Genomic DNA, 23,598 nt, shown 5'->3' with positions numbered 1-23,598 from the left:
ATAGACCAAGATGAGCGACACAGGATCTTAAGAGCCTCAAGTGGTTTTTTTTTGCTTGCTACACTGTATGTGGTATGGGTTAAACTCATTGTCAAAGTCAGGACGGTGACCTATAGTTGCCAACATTAACATCATTTGATCTCTGGTGGAGAGATACATATTTTCTACAGAACCTTGGTACAGTCTCTACTTAAAACATACAAGTTAACATGCCCGTTCTGACTGGAGAAAGAGAGTGTAAATGTATACATCCCATACGCCCATTGTTTGAAAGGGTCTTTCTCTTAGTCGGAAGATGGTCAAGATGATCATATGTATATGCCTCCGACACCCTTAAGGGCTTCAGATGTTTTATGTTCTTATTGTAATGTAAAGCCAGGTTTGGTAAAATAGGTTATTGGAAAATATGTATACCAAAGTTATTTATTATTTGTTGTTTATTGCCCTATTAGCACTATTATATATATTTGGTGGCGGTTAGTTTCATTAATAGAAAACACCTGAGTGTCCATAGAAAACCATTGACCTTCGGCAGGAAAATACTAGTCAATTAAGATTGAAGTCGAAAGCACCTGCCTTGTGTGGGGTTCCAACTCGCAACCGCAGTGATGACAGATTAGTGATACAGTAGTTGAACTAATAAGACCAATTGGCCACCGAGCTCCCAAGATACCAAAATAATAATCTACCTCAATTATAAACATCTGAATAACGTCGCCATTATTAAATAAAAAATAACTTACTATATATTGTAGATCTTTTTAAAGGATTATATATATAGGAAAGAGTTTATTTGGTAAATAAAACGATAGCAAACAATCACAGAGAACAAATTAAAGCAACATGATACAATTTTGTGCGCAAAGCTTGTTTCGTTAGTAACCTTTACCAGAAAAAAATTGAAAACAACAAGTTTAATAATTTCTTGCGTCCGAATCGCTTTTCATAAACCTTCGTTATTTGAAGTATGGAAAGAAACAAACAAGTTTAATGCTTAAACGTATAGCAATTAGCACAAAAGACATACATTATAACTATCATGCCATAAGTCTACTCGGTTTGAGAGAATTGCAACTTTGTTTTGAGGTAATAAATTTACATAATTCTAAAGGAAAATGTGTTTTCAAACATGAAGCATTATCAATGCAAAGTTGGTTTTTTTTTTAAATCTAACGTGATATCTTATTTTGCTGCAAGATCTTGTTTACACTAAATTGTGCTTATTTTTTATATTTTTTTTTTTTTGTTTTTTTTTTTTTGGTATCAACGTTTAAACCTCGATTTTTTTTACACACCTATAGATGCAATCACACGTACTAGTACACACGCAGACAATCGTGTCCATATATGGCGTCATTCCTCAACTACATTCCACATTTATCTTAAACGTATAGCTACAACATGCTATTAATCCCATGATGTTTTGGGTTCAAAAAGCTTATTTATTGTTTACAGTTCTTTTCATTTTAGGTTAACATGGTTTATACATTCCCTCTGATATGGCGCCTGCCATACAAATTATCGCAATGGATGCTTTGTGTTGTTTTCAATTAAAAGTGTTGTGTCACCAAGCACTTACCCAAAACGGCCTTTAATTACCTGGCCACAATAATGATGATGCAATACTCAACAGTGAACATGCGTATGACTAAGCAAAAAATATAGTTTCGTAAATAGCTGTGGTTACAAAAATACACGATCTTAATTTTATATATAGTATTTGTTTTACAAGTGATTGCAATTATGTAGAATTATAAACATTTTTAGCTAAGAGAGCGGAAATATGTGGTGTATTAAAACATCAATATAATGCTAGTTTTTCAAACTGAGAGAAAATCATATTTTGCTGTCTCATGTATACCACATGTATCCTTTTATTGATTTGGACCAGTAATTTCATCTTTAATTAGGTGGAAACACTTAATTAGCTGTTTAAATATTGAAATATTAAACTATTAAACTTTTCCGTCCTGATTCTTTAAGTTTAATGGTAAAATATCAACACTATTTAATATGTATACTCATTATGTATAAGATTTATTTACAACTTGGCAAATGTAGAGATTTGTTATACAAGAAAAAAACATAATTATATCAATAAAGTTAGATATGAAAAGGAAACAACACTGTAATTATTGAGATATGTGTGGTGTAGGTAAAAATAAAATAATCATTGTGGGATGGATGAATGGGCTGGCTGTTCGGGACAATCCAATCAGAAGAATTGATCGATAAATCTAGACGACGCGAACAAACGAACTTTCAAAATATTAACCTAACACGAAACATCATCAAGAAATTGTAAGGAGAAAAAAGTATATGAAATTGATAGTTTCTGTAGTTTTTGTAAAATTTACTTCGCTGTTTCACTATAGTTTTTACTGCAATGTAGGATGTTTGAACTTTTATTAATTAAAACGAAATTTCACACCTGAAGAAAATATAATTAATATTGGATTTTTATTGATAGTATTTGTTCCGAACTCTGCAGAAAATGTCATTTTTTTATAATGCAAGTGGAAAGAATAATGACTATGAAATAAACATGGTGAATATCGAGAATTCATACGCACAGGACAATAGTGGACTAAGCATAAACGACACTCAAAATTCTAGCTACGGATCCGAATTTAAACATCCTCCCGGTGTACTTGCAATTTACATCATAGCTTACAGCACTGCTTTCTTATTCGCACTTTTCGGTAACTTAGTTGTAATTGTTGTAGTACTGAAATACAAATGGATGCATACAGTGACAAATTTCTTCATCGTCAACTTGGCTATAGCTGATATACTTGTAGCGATATTTTGTGTTCCAATCACGCTGCTGACACATATATTTATTGGTGAGTACCATTTTGTTATCCTATTCATTTTGTTTGCGAAATGACTGCGTTAGTTACACTAGGGTTTTTGATTGAATGTGGTATTGAATTCTTAAAACTTTTGTATCACCCCCCTCCCCCTTTTTTTGTCATTTCTACTTCCCTCAGTGGTGATATACCGTGTGCTGCTTCTTATCGAGTGTACACGTTTTAGGTTGCTCGTTGTATACTTTAACTCCAACGTCTCATATTTAAAATTTTCTAATCTATGGTCATGGTATTTATATTATATATATGTTGTTACATTCATGATATAGAAAAACGAAATCGAAAACTTGCAAGTCACAAATATATGATTTTTCTTTCGGAATATGATTCCATCTTATATTACATTATTGTTGAAAGCAACACGTTGAGATCTTTTAATTTTTCTAAATTAGATGATTCAGTGAAAACAATTACTATGATTGTTATAATGTTTGATCATCTATTGAATATGGTGTTTTTGGAGTAATATCAATTCTACCAGTCTTTAGTTTGAAACGAGACTCAAATTCTATTTTTTCTGCATTTAAATTCAATAATCTTTCGGGAACGAACATCATCGTGCATAAATATTGGTGAAATGTACAGTCGCCTTCATGGTTTGGTTGGTATGTAGCATAAATTCTTAGCAGCGGGTTAAGAATTTATCGCATTTGAGCGTGTTTAACGTAAGGGAAAGCATCCTTTGATACGGTGTCAAATAACTTGATACAATGTTTTGTCGTCTGCGAATTGTTCTGTTACAGAATTTAATTTAGAACGCACTCTCTTGGTAAGCCTGTGCCAAACTTAATGCATGTTCGTAAAAAAAAGAGGGAATGCAATGTATCTGTACTTTACAGAGACATCACAACATGTTCGTGTGCACTTCTATAATCAAGATTTGTGTTGGGGTTGTCCGAAGTTAGAATTAAATGTTTTCTCATTTTGATAGATGGGTGTTGAAGTCAGATCTATAATAGATTATGTTAAGTTTGGTGATTTGTTGGACTTATACCTCGAAGACTGCATATTGACCTTGAGACATCTTTGGATTATTTTCAGTGTTGGGAAGCTGTTCCAAAGACGTTTACCAAAGTTAACATTCATTTCATTCATATCGTTTTTATTTGAAACATTTCTTTACACATGTTTACATGAAATGTACTAATGCATCGTGTTGCTTTTACTAAAAGAGAAGGATATTTTTACTATAATGGAGTCTAAATTTGGTTTCCATAAATAGTATTATAGTTGTAGTACAATTGGCCGAGTAATATGTGCATATGAACCATTAAATTGAACAAAAAGGCTTAAAAAGGTATAGGGGGAGGGTTGAGATCTCATAAACATGTTTAACCCCGCCATAAATGTTGCGCCTGTCCCAAGTCAGGAGCGTCTGGCCTGTGTTAGTCTTGTATGATTTTTAATTTTAGTTTCTTGTGTATTATTCGAAGTTTAGTATACTAGTATACATATTTTTTAAGGGGCCAGCTGAAGGACACCTACGGGTGCGGGAGTTTCTCGCTACATTGAAGACCCATTGTATTGGTGGCCTTCGGCTGTTGTCTGCTCTATGGTCGAGTTGTTGTCGCTTTTCCCCCATTTCCTTTCTCAATTTTATTAAAAGCCAGAAAGGAAAAATCAATCAACCTGGTACTGCTAACGGGTTAAAAAAATCATAGTTATAATTGATTCGAAAAATTATGAAGTTATAAATTTAAGCCTCAGTAAAATTACTGACAACAGAGAGATAACATTAATTTTCATAGAAAACTTAATATCCTCTGAGAAGGGTTACATTTAGATCATGGAATTTAAAACGTATCTTTTATAACAAATATTCTAACACTTAGTGTTATCTTTTAGGACGAATACTCCAAAACTTAGTTTTTGTTTCTTTTATATTTTTCAGAAATATTTTATAACTGTTACAGTTATTTGCCATACAATTACTATTTCTAAGAGATATAACTTTTGTGTTTTGTTGGTCGACTTTAATAGAATTGTAATGTGAGAGTGATTCAAAGACTTGGCCAACGTGTATGCCCGGTATTGATATGCCTCCCGCACCAGTTACTGAATTTCTGTAAACTAAAATTCTGTTTCGATAGGGTTTTTAAAGATACTGCTGTAAATAATACCGCAGTGCTAGTTAAGTAAACTTAAAACATGTACATAGACATTTAATGACAAGATGAGGTTGTAATATATTTTAAAGTTAAAATATTGTCTTATTCTAGAAGTCAGAGTGGATTTACATTGCCATCCTGTAATTTGGTTAAGCATGGGAGAATAATTAAAAAGATTATTAAAAATGAAACGGAAATGTATATTGACCTTTTTAGTGTTATATTTAATGTTTTTCTTAATGGCTCACAACTTATCAAATATGACACATAAATACAGTCGAAAACCAGGTTGAAATAGAACAAAAGAATCGAAGCTCTTTGTTAGAGAAGGCGATAAATGTTTACTGTATTGTTTACTATAGTGACAAAATTTTTAAAAGTTAATAGAAACAAACAAAATTGCAATTTTCTTCTCAATTGCGATGTGTTTTATTTTAAAAACACCATTTGCATAAGTTTTCAATTTATCTAGTACAAAGTTAAGCAGAACAATTAGATATCAAGTCGACGACATGGGTATCTTTCAAGTTGGATGAAAAAAATGCATAACCTTCGATTTTTATGAAAAAATTATCACGGACGGAAAACATATCAATCTATTAGTTCAGTAATTTTCGTGTCTGCCCTTCCATTATGTGACTGAAGAAAAAATTCCAAAAAATGGGTAACAATTGTATCAAAAAGAGAAAATCGAGTGCACCTTTTTATGTTAGGGCGTGTTTGAGATGAGTATTTTGTCTTGATATCGTACAAAGTAAGAATATTTCATACATCGTCTCGCTTCAGATTCTATCATTTTTATATATTAAAGCTACAGGTTGACTTTATAACACAAAAAAATCACAGTACTAAAAGATGAAATATATGGGTCAAGTGAAATACCTATCTAATGAGTCACAAAAACAGAGAAGGTGTGTTCGAATAGCTATTTTTTACTGAAAGTACTTGACGACAGTCTTTCAAGTTGGATGATGAAAATGCATATCTTCGAAAAATTCTAATTTTTTGTGTGTGATTACTAGGGGAAGGTATCAGGGTACTCTCCTAAATGACAGAACTTGTACTCGTTGTAACTCCGGAGATGTGGAGGATGAATATCATTTTTTATTCCAATGTGTTAAATTTAATGATGACCGCAATCATCTATTTCAAGAGATAACTAAAAGTTGCCCCAACTTTTTAACTCTTAACGCAAGAGATAAACTGATATGGCTTATGAACACAGAAGATAAGTCTATTCTCACTGCTGCATGTAAATTTATTTCGAAAAATTGTTAATTATGTGGCTTTCTTGTCTGCTTCAGACACGAGGAGGACTGTGTAAATACCACAGCTCCTTGAGTACCGCCCCTTGGTGTCTGTTGCAGTAGGGAAACCTACACTATTCTCAATACCTGTTTACTGCAGTATATGTTATTTGCTGTGAATAAACATAAACTTTTTTCATTTGTGTTTGTTTTTCTGCATCAGATACGAGGAGGATTGTTAGAGCTTTTAAGATCACAATCCTAGAGCATCGTCCCTTGGTGTCTGTTGCAGCTAAACAATCATTTTTTTTTATATTTTATATTTATACATTTTCAGCAAAATATTATAAAATCAAGTGAGAAAAAAAAGTAAATAAATAAATGGGGTTTGCCACATCTCTGGAGTAGCAACTCTCAAATACTTTTTTATTTAACAAATAATACCTGTATGACTATTTCAATAGTTTATTTTACAATGTTATATGTAAAATACTGTATGTTGTATCAATCATATATGTTATGTGTATATGCCCCCCTGGGGACCTAATTTGGAAAATAAAATTTATCTTATCTTATCTTATCTATAGTCTTCATTCACTAAAAAAATCTAGTCTGCCCTTCCACGAAATATTTAATTAGAATTTTTTTAAATGTTTATGAATTTTCGAAAATTCCACCTGACAACCGATCAGACAATAGTTTTAAGTTGAATCAATGCAGACAAGATTATTAACTGATGCTCATTAGCTAGTTGATACATTTGTCTTTTAAAATACAACTTACATATAAGGATCGTAATAGTGCAATGTGGATAAATTTATCGGTTTCCAAGAGCAATATTGGTAGCGCGTCATCCCTACAATGGCTTCCATTTCTACGATTGTGAAAATGAACTGGCGTAATGGGGAGATAATTTTGACGAAGTAGACTCCTGACTGAATAAGATGGTCTTTAATTAAAGTTATTTGGCTAGAATATGCAATTAAAATAAGCTCGTTGCAAATTGTAGTGGTAGTAAATATTTATTTATTACGCTGTATGATATACGAATCTTCCATCCGATAACATATTTTAAGTACGATATTAGTTTACTCTATTTAAGACAGATACTTTACAAAATATTTCAAATAATATGGTTTTATATTGCACATACATGTATATCGAACATGACTTTGTGCATTTCAAATTTTGGTAGAATTGGGATTATTTCATCCTTTTTTGTCACAGTCTCATCTTTTTACAGATTTGCGCTATTTTAACCCAGAACAGTTTAATATGCAAATCATTGAAATAATGTTAATAACAGTTTTCAAATAATCCTTCTAAATTGTTTCAGAAAATTAACCAACAATAGTTTAAAGTTCAAATTGTTTAAGATTTTTCCTTTTGTATTCACGTGTTGGTATTTTTATATCTTTACCCACTGCAATAACAGTGTCATGTGCCTCAAAATAAACAGCCATGAAAAAAACAAAAATATTATTCATACTGAAGATTTTTTACGAGGATACCAATATTGACAAAAACAATAACATTTCTATCAAAAATAAATACCATATATGGTTTATACTGTCTCAGCTGACAAACATCCATACATGTCTTTATACATGACATAATGAGACTGTCCTTTATTTTTATAGTTTTTGTCAGGTTCAATCTACAATCTTCATCATGCCATCTTGACAGCTTCTTAAACAAAATAATGTTACATTTAGGATAATTATGAATGTTGACACAATGTTACTAAGGCTTTCAACATGTCAACGATAAAGAAATAAAACGCTCCCAGCATGGTATGAAAGACATTTCGATTAATTAACTCAAATTTCATTTTAGTTAGAATATGGGGCAAAAGGCACTTCCGGTGATATTGTAATGCGTTGACATAGAATATAATACCAAATCTAATTATCCCTTTACTATCAATAGAGAGTTTATGGGCATTGTCGTTGTTTCTGTCTGTCTGTTTCATGTTTTATGCCGTTAACTCTTTTCTCATTTAATTGAATCTGTTTTCTCTTGCATGACATGCTATGATTCAATATTGAGATACCATCTGAAAATGGACAATTACAGAGTGTTACATTGCATTACATTTTGTCTACAGGATTTTAAATTAATAATGAAAAGGGTACCTTGTGTTAAAGAAGTCCTTACATATTTTGTTTTGATGGTTTATGGTTTGATCTCTTATTTTCTTTTGAAGTAAACGTGCATAAAAACATACATGTACTTCACGTAGTTACATTGTTTGGTGTTGTAAAGGTACAAAACAGTGATGTCGATATCATGGCTGATACAGCACGATTACATTTGTTGTATTACATAAACACTCTACATGCATTTCTTATATAATAAATGTAAGTTATCGTAACCTCAGTCAAAGCTACGTGACGAAATTCGAACAGAAAAAGGCTTTAATATTTCAAAGTATGATTGAGATTCACAGTTTTCATTGCTTCATGTTATAATGCAATGATTTCAGCAAGGGACTGGATTATCTCATCAACAGATGTGCAATTCTGCTTAAAAGTTTTAAAATACATGCAATGCATTTTTAGTTTGAGGGTATAAAAGTGTCAGAAGAAAATAAATATTACATAAATGTCTAATATAATTGTGTTATGGAAATATGGAATTCTCAATTTACATAGATTAATTTGTAGTATGTCCTAGTGTGCAATGAAGTTTCAGATCTAGAATAATTGGCTCAAATCAAAACATCAACACGAAATTGAAAAGACCCTCAAGTTGAAGATTAAAATGTTAACTTGTTTTGCACACCATGTTGAGTTTGCGTTTATGCTGAAGGAGGAATCAACATAATTGTAATGTTGTTAAAAACAATGGCTTATTAGTATTTATTGCTGATTTATATGACTTTTTCTTGAAATGTTTGTGTGTACTGCGGTCATCGAGTCTTACGCTAGACAGTTAAAAAAGTATTAATCTTTATAACATCTATCACAAAAGAAAATAAGAAAAAAAAAACAAACAGATATTCAAAGGTTCGTGGAATAATATTAATTCTTCTTCAATAATTGATCATTGTTCATATATCTGTTGATGTTTTCTTTTGTCTATATATTATATTATTCTACATTCAATAATTCCAAGTAATTGTCCATTTTATTTATTGTTCTTATCACATAAAACATGTGTTGTAATGTCGAACGGTTGTAGGCCGTTACATGCTTGTTGATCTTTTCCATTAATTTTAGAGACAAATCATTCCTTGCCACATTATTTATTACCTTCATAAAACGATATAAACTTCCAGACAAAAGCCCATTTACACGACAAAGATGTGTTTTTCTTTACTGACATAACATATCTAGTATCTTCAACAGATATAAATTGTCTTTTATAACATTCAAAACATTCCGTAACATGATGTACTACTCAGGTAAACTTGATCGTTCTAAGCAATAACATAAAATTTGCAAAATTTTCCGTTTATGTCTGATTAGAAAAGAAAGTTTGGTGTGGATTGCTGTTTTTTTTTTTTTTTTTTTTTTCGATAGTTCACTGAGGTTCATTTTGCATTAAGAGCAAAATCGGCAAATACATCAAACGATTTCGGGAAACAATTACGCATGTTACAGATTATAGTTTTTTGTCGTCCATCTGTATCAATATCGGAGAAATTTTAAAGATCAATATATGAAGTAGATTGTCGTGTTTCGGTAGTAAATAAAGGCAACAGTAGTATAACGCTGTTCAAAATTCATAAATCGATAGAAAAAAAACAACTCCGGGTTACAAACTAAATCTGAGGGAAACGTATCAAATATAAGATAACTACGACACAACAGAGACACAACAACGAAATGTAACACACACAGAAACGAACTATAATGTAACAATGGCCATTTTCCTGACTTGGTACAGGGTATTTTATGAAGAAAAAAAAAAAACACAAAACCGTCAATAAACTAGTACAGGTGTACAATTGGTATCCATTGGCATACCGAAAAAGAACATGTATTTGCAAGACATATGCACACATTTGAGAACCATCGTAAAACAGTTTAACATGTTTAAGGTGGGGAAAAAATTCATTCAAATGTCACTTTTTAAAAGAATTAAGTGTTCAAATACATGTATCTATAATGGTATATAAAATTTAATCAGACCATTTTATTTATGTTTTACGTTTAAGTTCCAATATCAACTTTTGAAATTTTATGTTTCGGGAAAGGATTAGGTGTTTTTCATTCAGTCAATGGTTTTGATTTGAAAACATAACTCTTTGAAATATAAGAAAACAAGTAAAAGCACAAAGTACTGAATTTCGTGAAGAATTCAAAAAAGAAAATCACTTAGATTAATTGGTATATCTTTAGATTGGTACCGTGTTTCAAATGTCATTTTTTATGGAAGACACACTTCTTTGGAGCGTTTCTTTTATTGTCTAGCATGTCTAAAAGTGAGATCGTTACAAATAAGCGACGTTATCATTAATTTTTTTTAGTTTTTATTTAGGTCATCGACTTAATTAAATGTCAAGAGTCAGTATGTATTCGGTATTAATCATCATTCCAATTTTTTAAGACTAAACTATCGCTGCTTTCATATTATGAAAGATGTCATCTCAAGGCATACAAACCGTGCAATGAAGTAATTACATTGGCACTCCTGATATCTGGTAATAATCAAATGTCGTTGGAATGATAAATTACTGAATTACCTGTAGGGCGCTTTTCGTTTTACGCTATTAATTGATAAGAAGATACAAGTGCCAATAAGATGGATGTTTTAGGTCAATTAACATATTCAGTTATGAAAACTATACGAATCGTGCCATAAATAGTTACGTTAATGCTCTCAAGAGAAGAGCGCTCATTAGTATTCCGATCGCAGTGCATGCCGTCTATGGGACAGAGAAAACGATCGGAGAGACCTAGTTGTTTTATGAGGTCACACTGATGAAAATGTCAAGTTGTTATTTTAAATAACAAAACAAATATTCCATTGTGACCGATATGTTCAGACTAACAAAAGATTTAACAGTAGTTTACCGATGTTCGATAGTAGTCTGAAAATACAAAAAAGGAGAACACAAAAAAAATCTAAAAGAATAGCATGTGCATCAAATCTAGCGAAACGGGTTCGCGCGGATATTATATCATGTTATGTATACAAATATCATTAAAATTTACTCTGAACAAGAAGTCAAGAAATACTACACAATAGGCGAAGTGACAGATCACACGACTATAACAATGTCTTCAAAACAAAGATCTTGCTACATGTGACAAAAATACTTTGGTTTGGCCAATCAATCTTGCACAGGAAATTTTGGCGAACCTTTTGGAACTACTAGAGGATATTTTAGCTCAGATGTGATAGCCGTTTTTCGCATAGGATTAATCCTGGCGCCTGTATTTTCGATAGCAATTTTTAGCGCAAACTTATCTGGTTAAATAATATTCGACACACTTAATTCATGGGCAGAAGTTAAAGCTGGTTTTATGTTCAGTTGTTTGAATTTATTTTTCGGAGCATGAAAACAAATGGTGTTGAAACTAACAGAGGAAAGAAAATAATATCGATTTTGGATAGACAGAATACATGTATCTGACCGATTAACAGTAACTGAAGATTATATATATCCACCGTAGCTTTGGCAGAAGTTCCTATGTAATTTAAAGAGAACAGCACATTGTCTTCAGTCGTTCCATGTCCATTACTTTTCTAGTAATAAGCAAATTTACAGTTGTCACCGAACCATTTTGCGTTTTTCTAGATACTATCATCAAATTGAAAACAGCAACATTTATCATAAAAGTGTAGATAAATGTGCACATAATTCTAACAAGATAAAGAAAAGAAATTCATACTGTAATTTTATAATTAGTACTACACAGTGGGTATATCAAAAGTTCCCTCATTGTTGTAACCTTTATGATATCCTTTGAGACTTATGATGCTGTATTGTAATGAACAGAATATTTTTTATATTGTGCTTTATTGATGCTATTAAAATTCATTATTTATCACTTGTAATTTCTGTCGCTTTAAATCGCCTTAATAATTTCACTGTTCCTAAAAAAAAGAGGTAAAAAATACTACCGCTTAAATGAACATTTATCAATAGTTTTTTTCGCTAATATGAGTTACACTCATGCGCTAAACTTGGTTTTACTTTGGCGCTAAAACGTCTGACTTTTACTCTTAAGTGCTCTATCAATGTACTAGAATGCCTTCGCCGTACTTGATAGGGTCGAATTGGGTTTGTTTACTTTTTAATGGTGATATTAATATTACCGTTCAGTATACGTCCAAATACACAACATAAGTAAACTGAAAATTATATCATTTATGATATAGGTAAAAGAGGGGCGAAAAATACCAGAGCGACAGTCAAACTCATTGTATCCATCACTAAAATATCCATCATTGAAAGATAAAAAAAAAACCACTTTTATATTAACAAAAAGGGTCCCGATATAAATTAAAGAAAAACCGAAACATTACAGATCTTAGAAAATCAAAACAACAATACGGCGACACAATGCGTCAGCAGGAGAAACAACAGTGACACAACTCTGTACTGCCAGATGCTATCGTTTATTCCGTTGGTTGATATAGTATAACGTTGATTGCGTCAATTTCAGATATGTTCCTTACGTCGTAACTACAATCCCCTTCCCTTTCATGAATGTGACCTACCGAATTAGACTATTTACCACATTTGTTATCACATAAGCAACACGACGGGTGCCGCATGTGGAGCAGGATCTGCTTACCCTTCCGGAGCACCTGAGATCACCCCTAGTTTTTCGGTGGGGTTCGTGATGTTTATTCTTTAGTTTTCTATGTTGTGTCGTGTGTGTTGTTGTTTGTTTGTCTTTTTCATTTTTAGCCATGGCGTTGTCAGTTTGTTTTAGATTCACGAGTTTGACTGACTGTCCCTGTGGTATCTTTCGTCCCTCTTTTTCAATGATTTTCTTGTTTTTTTAATTTTCCTTTGACGTGTTGGAATTTTCGTATTTTTATAAATACTTTTTTTCCTAAAACATCAAATAAACTCATCATAGATACCAGGATTAAAATTGTATATTTACGCCAGACGCGCGTTTCGTCTACTAAAGACTCATCAGTGACGCTTTAATTCAAAAAAGTTGAAAACGCCAAATAAAGTACGAAGTTGAAGAGCATTGAGGACCAAACATTCCTAAAAAGTTTGCAAAACGACACACTTCATTAATAAAGCACTATACATAAAAGACTCAGGAACCGAACCCAAACATAGCTGCGGTTAATAACAGTCGCAGAAAAAGGGCAATCTGATACTGCTCCACTATTATACCCTTGTCGGGTTGCTTAAAATGATAAAATAAGATGTATAAATTAAAAGATGAAACACATCAAACAAACAAATAACAACTGTCATTTATTTGACTCGGTACAGACATTTTCTTATGAAGAAACTGGTGAATTAAACATGTCTTTTTTAGCTAGATTTACCTCTAACTTGTATGACAGTCGCTTAAAATTCCAATTTATTTTCATTATATTTTGTAAACAAAACTAAAAGACAGGTAAAATGTAAAAAAAAATAAGGGTACAACAGTCAACATAGTGTTATAAACTTAATCTCTATCAAAACAAACAAATATGTCTACAAAGACAAACTAAGTGGAGTGTCTTCCTTAAAAAAAATCATCTGTATAAAATTACATGAAGTGATGAATAGTTATCAAATTTTTTTACCAATTGTATAAAATTAGAGTTTGAAATGTATATCTAGTTAAGTAAACCTTACAAAGCTCATATACATGTAACAAAAGACTTTTCTAATTACATAAGATACCCCGAATACATTACTGGTCAAAATTTATGTTTTAATGTGGCGTTTAATAAAAAGTCATTACATTAATACTTTCAAGGTCATTCAGATGGATGAGGTGAAGTCTATTAGTCAATTCTACTTCTCAATTTTAATGTGGACAACTGCTAAAGTACTGAAAACTATAAAAGTCCCATCACCCTTAAAATATTAGTTACTCCTGCAGTAGGTTATCAAATTAGAATCTGTTGACTGTTACAAGAGTAAAAGATTTTTTCTCCTCTCAGTGTTTTTGCTTTTATCCCCGGTATTCATAATTCTCTGGTTTTATCCATGAAGTGCCTTTAAAGTTTTGCCTGTTAATCCCTACTTTTCTTTTCAAAATTTTATTTCAATTAGTTTAAATAGTCATATATTAATTTTATAAATTGTTACTTGGATGGAGAGTTGTCTCAATGGTACTCATACCACATCTTCCTATAGATTTGAAAATCATATAAAGTTCCTGTTATATATCATAGATTTTCAGAGGTGCCAATGATAAATGTATGAACAATCTAGGAAGAATTTTGTTTGCAAACTTTTCAATGGCTTACATCTCGAAAACAATCATAGAGAACTAAATGCTTTTTATACGCCCGTCAAAATTTTGACGGGACGTATTATGGTATACAAATGTCCGGCGTCCGTCTGCCCGCCCGGTGTAAACATGTCGCACCGTAACTTGAGAACGACTTATCCAAATTTCACTTTTGAGTTACCGGTCATTGTAACTAAAACAGGGGTGTGTGTTTTCCCATATCACGCCGTGTCTCAAAAACAATTTATGATAATTTATTAAAACTTTACACACTTCTCAGTTATATTAATCTTAAGATCTGTATACTTTTTGGTGATGATCCAAAATTTTATAAATGAGTTATTGAGTATTTTGTAAACAAAGGGGGAGGGTTTTTTGTACATGTCGCTCCGTATCTCAAAAACAATTTATGATTATTGCTTAAAACTTTACACATTTTTTAGTTATATTAATGTTAAGATCTGTATACTTTTTGGTTTTGATTCAAAATTGTTATTTTAGAGATATTGAGTTTTGTAATAAAAGGTGGGGGTCACATGTCGCGCCGTATCTCAAAAACGATTAATGTTTATTGCTTTAAACTTTACACACTTCTTAGTTATATTAGTCTTAAATATCTGTATACTTTTTGGTGATGATTCAAAATTATATTTAAGAGTTATTGAGGTTTTTTTTTGTTAAAAAAGGTGTGTTTTCACATGTCGCACTGTATCTCAAAAACAATATATGATTATTACTTAAAACTTTACACACTTCTTAGTTATACTAATATTAAGATCTGTATACTTTTTGGCCATGATTCCAATGTTTATTTAAGAGTTATTGAGTTTTTTGTTAAAAAAGATGGGTTGTAACATGTCACACTGTATCTCAGAAACTATTTATGATTATTGCATAAAAAAAGACGGGCGTATGATCCGCTCATGACCTAGCTGTTTATTTTGTTCTTACATTTGTATACTATCACTTAATGACAGTCTTTTGAAAGCTCGTTTTTTCGAAACAAAGTAGCGAACATCATTAAGTTAAGAATTGCAATGACTTAAAAGCACTGACTTACAAGTTATAATTGAGTTTAACGACAAAAACAATAATCAAATTTGTACATTCCTGATCTGCTTTGAATGTTTACAATTACGTCATGAAATATTAGCTTTTGTCTACAAACATATCTGAAGAAACCCCTCAAGTACTAGCTAATTAATGTTTATACTTATTAAGTCTGGAAGATTAAGAGGAGAATGACAGCAGATTATACATTAGTAATTCCATCCGCTACATGATTCTAGCTGCTTCCGGTAATCTACGATTCTGAGCGTTTCATTTAATTAGATATATAGCCTTCTGAACAAACAAGTTTCCGTCTTATAATAAACAGTTTGCCATCATGTAATTTTAAACTGTAACAAGAGATATCAGAAGTATACTGTATTTTTTTTTTTAATTAATTACGCCTGATTTACTTCCAACTATAGTGATTGTTTAAGAATAACTAAATAATTGTAAAGTTTTGACTTGTTAGGTAAAGTGTATCTTTTGAGTGATTGATTTGAAAATGTTACAAACTGTTGATTATGTCATACTGGACATGTATTTTTTTTAATTTTTTTTGTTGTTGTCAATTCAAACACCGAAACTCTTTAACCATCTATCAATCAACGCTATAACTTCCGACATTATGTCAGCCGTTTTAAAAAAAAAATGTTTTTATATCGAGTTCTTAATACAACTACATTTCAAAATGAATATAATGATATGTTACTACCACTAAGATATTGACAATCTATATACCTTTGACATAAAACAAAATGGTTATCAGAAGGCATTTAAAATCGCGTTTTGTTTTATAAATCTGTCATCTGTATTTATTTCTTAGAAACGAACTCCAAGGGTAAACATCGCCTGATATGCATACATCACCAGCAATGTTAATACATATTCTTTGCAAATATGATAGTTGTCTTTCTGGCATTGCACTATCCAAGATGTATAATTCCTGATAATGAATAATTTTGTTTGCATTTGGTGCAACCGAGTAGTTTTCCCCTTTTCAACATACAGATATGTATTCTTTAATACAATCTAAGCATCATTCAAGATTTTCTTATACATGCATGCATGTTAAATGATACACTGTTTGAAAACGTTTCTCGTTGTTGTGATGAGTCAAATCCAAGAAATCTAAACAGTGTTACGCCGTCATAGTAAAATGTCAACAGTTTAAAAAAAAATAAACCATTAACCTTTTTGTTAAAATGAAATGGACGTATCATAAAAAACATCATAAAATGTTAGACTTTGCTCTTTCCATTATACACTGATAGCCAGCGGTGAATGAGAGTTTGATGTTTTTCTAACCTGTTGGGACATGCAAGATAATGCAATCGAATAGAAAAGATAAAAGGATTAACGAATGGCATTGTATAAGAACGTTTTATTACCATCGAGACGCCATACAATTTAATTAAGTGGCATTTTGCAAGTGTAGAGTTTATAGATCATAAAACTCCATCATTATATTACCCAGAAAAAACAAAGTAACAGATATGGTTTGCTGACACGTTAATCTTTTCCTGGTACTTGAGGATGAGAAATGAGCTTATTGTACTTTCCATAACTCCAATTTGCGTTTCGCATTTAAGTCAATTACTCCATAGCGTTAATAATTTAATGTTTTTATTAAAAACTTTATAAATTTATCTTGGTATGACTGGGTGATTAGATTCGGTAACATATCTCTAGAAAATGCACACTTCTATTAAATCGTTTTTACCAGGGATTTTTATAGTAAGGCTAGACTATACAAATCCTTGTTTTTCGGATAAACATATTGCATAGATCATTTATAACATACAGATTTAATTTTCTCTATGACGAATTTCACATATGTTCATTTTCCCTTTACGTTTCAAATGTTGCTAAAGAGGGGCGAAAGATGCCAGAGGGACAGTCAAACTCATAGTTCGAAAATAAACTGACAACGCCATGCCAAAAAAACGAAAAAAGACATACAGTCAAAAAAATAGTACACAAGACACAGGAATCTAAAGACTAAACACCACCAAAAACTTGGGGTGATCGCAGTTGAGCCGGAAGGGTAATCAGATCCTGCTCCACATTTGGCACCTATCGTGTTGATCATGTTATAACAAACCCGGCAAATAGTCTAATTCGAGAGGTCACATTCTTGAAAAGGGATGGGTATTGTAGTTTCGACATAAGGAACATATCCGATATCATCTGCGAATCGGTTATTCCATAATGGTCAACCAAATCGTGATGGCGTTCGTAAAATTTACGAATGGATGATTTCAACTTCCCTTTTTAGAACTTTTGCTTTAATAGCTTCTTTGTGAGCAGTAACCCTCAGAAAATCATGATAGGAAAATTATTCCATGGCTTGCATTTCCTTAGCCATGGAATATTGCATCAATTTGGAGATATTTACTCCATATGCAGGCGCTGCTGGAATGTTGCTACATAGAAATGGAAATTTCACAATCATGTAGCTGAAGTCATCTCTTTTGTCGTAAAGTTTGGTTTTCAATCCACCCTCTTTGTCAATTTCTAGATGTAAGTCAAGATATGTGGTAGACTTTGTTTTTGTCGATATGATGAGTTAAGCCTTTTTCAAGTGATTTTTATAGTTCGTTCTTATGTTGTACTGGTATACCAATGTCCCAAATTAGGGGAGGATCGGGATCCCACTAACATGTTTAACCCCGCCACATTATGTATGTGTGTGCCTGTCCCAAGTCAGGAGCCTGTAATTCAGTGGTTGTCGTATGTTCAAGTGTTGCATATTTGTTTTTCGTTCATTTTTTAGATAAATAAGGTCGTTAGTTTTCTCGTTTGAATTGTTTTAAATTGTCATTTCGGGGCCTTTTATAGCTGACTATCCGGTATGGGCTTTGCTCATTGTTGAAGGCCTTATAGTGACCTATAGTTGTTAATTTCTGTGTCATTTTGGTCTTTTGTGGACGGTTGTTTCATTGTCAATCATACCACATCTTCCTTTTTTTTTAATTGTCAATTTAAAACCACAAAAAGTGAAAATACGTTTGCGAAGTTACATGGTTATTAATTGTATCTGTTGTATATTTTCTCATAACAACCAAAAACAGTGGAACTACAATATGACTTAAAAGGACCGTAAAAATAGAACCCATCTAAGTTTAACTTCGCCTGAGGGAGTAGAAATCTTAGTTTCTTAATAACATTTTTTATAAAACAGACCATTTAAGAATATTTGGTTTTAAATCTGCCAGAACTTTGGTTCTGCCATTGAGCTGATGGTACATGTATCTTCGGGGATTGAAATTCCACCAGTAGCGGTATCGCCTCAGTGCTGTAAAAACTATAAACTTTCATACATTTCATTCGACAGAAGCGCTTTTTCTGGATTTACTTACAACATGAACGCTCCACTCAAAGCTGAGTATTTGAAAGCAAAGAATTTATACGAATAGTTTCATGCTTTATAAACAGACAAATTCAGATATAACTCATGTCAGTATCAAAGTACTGATGACTACTGAGCTAGTGCAGATAACACTGATGGACATATGAAACATTATAAAAACGGTCAACAGTCAAACCCGTCTTCGGTGATATTCGACTGAGGCAGTTACAGATTTTAAAAGTTTTACTGGAAATTTACAGTGATTTTTAATATCTTAACATTCAATGAATAATATATTGAACAACACATGCAATTCCATTTTTATTATAAGTGTTCAACAATAAAAACTGTTTCCATATATTACCTATTGGAGCCTGTAATTCAGTGGTTGTCGTTTGTTTATATGTTACACATTTGTTTTTCGTTCATTTTTTGTACATAAATAAGGCCGTTAGTTTTCTCGTTTGAATTGATTTACATTGTCATTTCGGGGCCTTTTATATCTGACTATGCGGTATGGGCTTTGCTCATTGGTGAAAGCAGTACGCATACCTATAGTTGTTCATTTCTGTGTCATTTTGGTGTCTGGCGGAGAGTTTTCTCATTGGCAATCATACCACATCTTTCTTGTTTTTAAATTGTCAACTTATAACCACAAAAAGTGAAAATACGTTTGCGAAGTTACATGGTTATGCTTTGATTTATAAAAAGGAACATTTTAAAGCTTTTATTACTTCTCATATTTCGGGGTATCAGTATGATGGATACAGTACATAGGATTTATGTTTCAAATTGCTCTACGCAATCTTGTACAGATTTTGGTCTGCCTTTTTTGTTTCAATTTGCAATGGTGTACAGCAAATTTTGATATGTGTCATCAATTCCAGCTTTGAAGGATAAGATATGATGTCTGCACAATTAAGTCTCTGCGATCACTAAATAAATCTTTTCTAGTTTAATTTAAGTGTCATCAAAGTATGTTTTTATCATTTTATAGTGAATTACGAGAAAAGACTGAATTACGAGAAAAGACTGGCAATTATATCACATCTTTTTTTTCATATATTCATACTCCATAATATCATGTCGTATGCTTTCATTATATCAGATAAGGGAGGTAAGTCTCGATGTCTTAAATGAGCATAAAACATGTACGTGAATTCGCTATATATATAACAATTTATATAACATAAGATCAATTGTCTTTGAAATTTGTTTTATTATCATTTATACAATTACAATACTTCATTTTTGAACTACTCCATGATTTCAAGAAGCTCACTACATTAAATGTTTTTATCATTTTTCACAGATCAGTGGTAAAATAAAATCAGGCTGATGCTATCTTTCATGCCTGAAGCTTATTTTGCAATAATACGAAAACATAAATTAATTAAAAAATGTGCATATGTTAATATGACTAAATAAATAGTTTGTTCGTATTAAAATTATTATCGTTGTCGCGTAAATAGCTTAAAGATTCAATAATTTATTTATAAAAAAGCAATTTAAAAATGTACTTTCACTTTATAAATTAGGTAATGTTTTTCAAAGAAAATACGTTCTTCCTACACAGAACCTGAAATATCCTCTAAATACGGTTTGATAACATCGCGATTGTCAAAAAATAAAACTTCTTAAACTTAAACAGGGAACACTGCCTGAGTGTTATCAGGTACTTTAGGAGGATAATGTGAAAAAAAAACAATATGTGATTTGAACGTGAATCCGAGAACAAACAAAAAAAGGGAACGAAATATATATATTGAGTGGTGTCTTGTATTATATGTACTATATGAAAAAAGTGAAATCACAAAAATAGTGAACTCCAAGGAAATTTCCGATAAGAAAGTTCCTAATCTAATGGCAAAATCAAATAACAAATCACATCAAACGAATGGACAACTGTCATATCCTGACTTGGTACAGATATTTTCAAATGTAAAACATGGTGGATTGAACCTGGTTTTATAGCGCTAAACCTCTTACTTGTATGAAAGTCTCATCAAACTTTATTATAATTACAACGATGCGTGACCAACACAGTATTAAAAGGTAAAGTTGTCAAAACAGGGGTACAACAGTCATCACTGTGTCGAAATCTCAATTAGAACAAAAACAAACAAATATATATCAAAGAAACACAAAAAGCATTCATAAATTTAACAACCACAGAAGTTTTGTATGCATTGATTAAATCAATTAAGCATAGTAAGCAAAAAGAGATAACCACAACCAGTTCAGCAAATTGGCGGCGATTTCAAAATTTCGTTTCATCTAAGTGTGTGTAATGATTGACACTAAAACATTAAATTAACTTGCTTTGATTATAAATTTATTCATTATAACCTCAACAACCTCTCCAAATTGTCTTTCTTTTTGCTTTCTTTTGAAGATATTTCATCATTTATTAAGTCACATTCCATTTGCAATGTTTTACATACAGTGACTTTGAGGGTCGTAATAGCTTCACAAGTTTAACAGATCGCTGAGAAAACACGATTCATCAGAGCTTCATCTTTCATGTTCTTCACTTATTTTGAAATAATACATGCTAAAACACGCAATAACTGAATGGAGTTAATGAAAATGTGTTAGATTGCGTATAATTAATGGAAACATTGAACTTATTATTACAAGTATGTTATGTATTGTGATCTCTCTTCAATTATTGTTTCTTGTCAAGGGAAATATATTGCGTTAATGTAACACTTCATGCACATTTAATAAATAACGATGTTGACTCTATCAGAAATTACTATACACTGGATATAGTGTATTGGGCCCTACTACAATATTTACAAAGAAAAATATGTTACAATATCTAATAGATGTAACACTCTATTTGAAGAGTTTGGTTATAAATATAATAGAAAATTAAAAACTGAAAACTACACGTTATATAAATTTCACGCGTACGAAGTGTCAGTCTGCCCTTTATATTTGAAAAGACAGGAAACAATTGAAAAGCTATATGACTAAATATAACCTAATAAAATAGCCAATCTATCTTAGGCCAACCTTGCCTTAGGAAGTTGAAACATAAATTTCTTTATATTCAAAATGTGTAAACAGACAATTTTAGAAAGAATTGTTATAAATCATGTCAGTACCTAGGAACTATATGTAACTTCTTTCCCGTAGGGACTGATAGTGTACTAGCAGAGGCATTGACCCAGTCATGTAAAAATGAAAACAACACGTTAAATAAATGTCATGCGTCCAAAATAAACTCAGCATAATTACGAGGATTAAAATTTCGTATTTGCGCCAGACGCGGGTTTCGTCTAAAACAGACACATCAGTGAAGCTCGAATAAAAAACATTTATAAAATGCTAAATAAAGTACAAAATTGAAGAGCATTTAGGAACCAAATTTCTTAAAGTGTTGCCAAATACAGTTAAGGCTATTTATTCCTTAGAAAGATAAGTCTTGGTATTTTAAAAAAAGTCAAATTTGTGTAAACAGTTAATTTATAGTTATGATTATTCATGTCTAAACAGAAGTGCTGACTGGATTAACCTTCATTAGCACCACTCGAAACCATACACTAGTATTTGAAAGCCAAGAACCGAAACAATTGAAGAGCTTTATGACCAACAACAACATAATAAAATAATGTCGGTGGATCTTTTGGGACCCGCACTATTCACACTTAACCACTATTATATACATGTAACACTTAGAGCTAACACATTTTTAGTTGATTTTCTTAGACATGAAAGATGCAATGTGTAAGACTTATCATGTATGATTAGAGTAAAATACACGATCAAACAAATATCGTTTCATTCATCGGTCAATTTATTACATAACAAAAAGAAAATTCATTTTACTAATTGATCTTTAAATACTCCTTTCGCACCTAACTTTAAACTATATTGACAATTTTTATCACTTAGTTTTGGTTCGCATCGTGGTTAACTTCAAACAACTTTCTCTAGAATTTATTGAACCTGCAAAAAATAGCGTTAAACATTCTCGGGCATCGGCAATCAAACAAAATAGACTAAAAACACTAAATGGAAAGTGAAAGAAGAGGTGATGCATAAGTAAATGAAGTAGTGGGCGAACGACAAGAATCACTATAAGTTATCTAGGTAGGAATACATTGCTTTCAATAATTGTTCTTTATTCTTTCAAACTCTTTCGCTATGACTGGGTCCGTGATTATCATTCAGACTTCAAAGAACGTGCACAGTTTGTTCCTTAGAGACAACTTATTATAGAGGCATTAGATTAGTTTAATGGATATATTATGGTGTCAATTTAACAAAAACATATTCTCTTTAAATTGAATTAACATAATTCGGTTTTAGGGTGTATGTAAAAAAATGCTGTACATTGCATAATTTGTTCCTTAATAGAGACAGCTTATTTTTAGATGCATTTGACTAATTTCATTTGACATAGTATGATGCCAATTTAACAAAAAGTATTCCCTTTAAATTGAATTAACCCAATGCGGTTTTAAGGTGAATGTATTCAGGGGTTTACATTAATGCGTTCAGTCTCGTGGTAAGATAACTAACTTGATTTGAACGTGTGTGAAGTATTTTTATATTATTATATCTTTTTCATTTTAATTCCTG

At 31.6% G+C, this 23,598-nt stretch overlaps 1 protein-coding gene across 1 annotated transcript in view; it reads left to right on the top strand.

Moving 5' to 3' along the window:
- Positions 1-2,485: 2,485 nt before the first annotated feature.
- Positions 2,486-23,598, top strand: part of LOC143045186 (neuropeptide FF receptor 2-like) — a 41,364-nt gene continuing 20,251 nt past the window's right edge. The window contains exon 1 of the mRNA XM_076217527.1: positions 2,486-2,846. Within this exon, the coding sequence (XP_076073642.1) occupies positions 2,495-2,846 (352 nt within the window). The 5' untranslated portion in view covers positions 2,486-2,494. The remainder of the gene's footprint in view (positions 2,847-23,598) is intronic.

This window comes from Mytilus galloprovincialis, chromosome 9 (assembly GCF_965363235.1).
Source record: "Mytilus galloprovincialis chromosome 9, xbMytGall1.hap1.1, whole genome shotgun sequence".
Lineage (NCBI taxonomy): Eukaryota > Metazoa > Mollusca > Bivalvia > Mytilida > Mytilidae > Mytilus > Mytilus galloprovincialis.
Note: the sequence above shows the minus strand (reverse complement) of the source record. Positions and strands in the feature narration are given on the sequence as shown.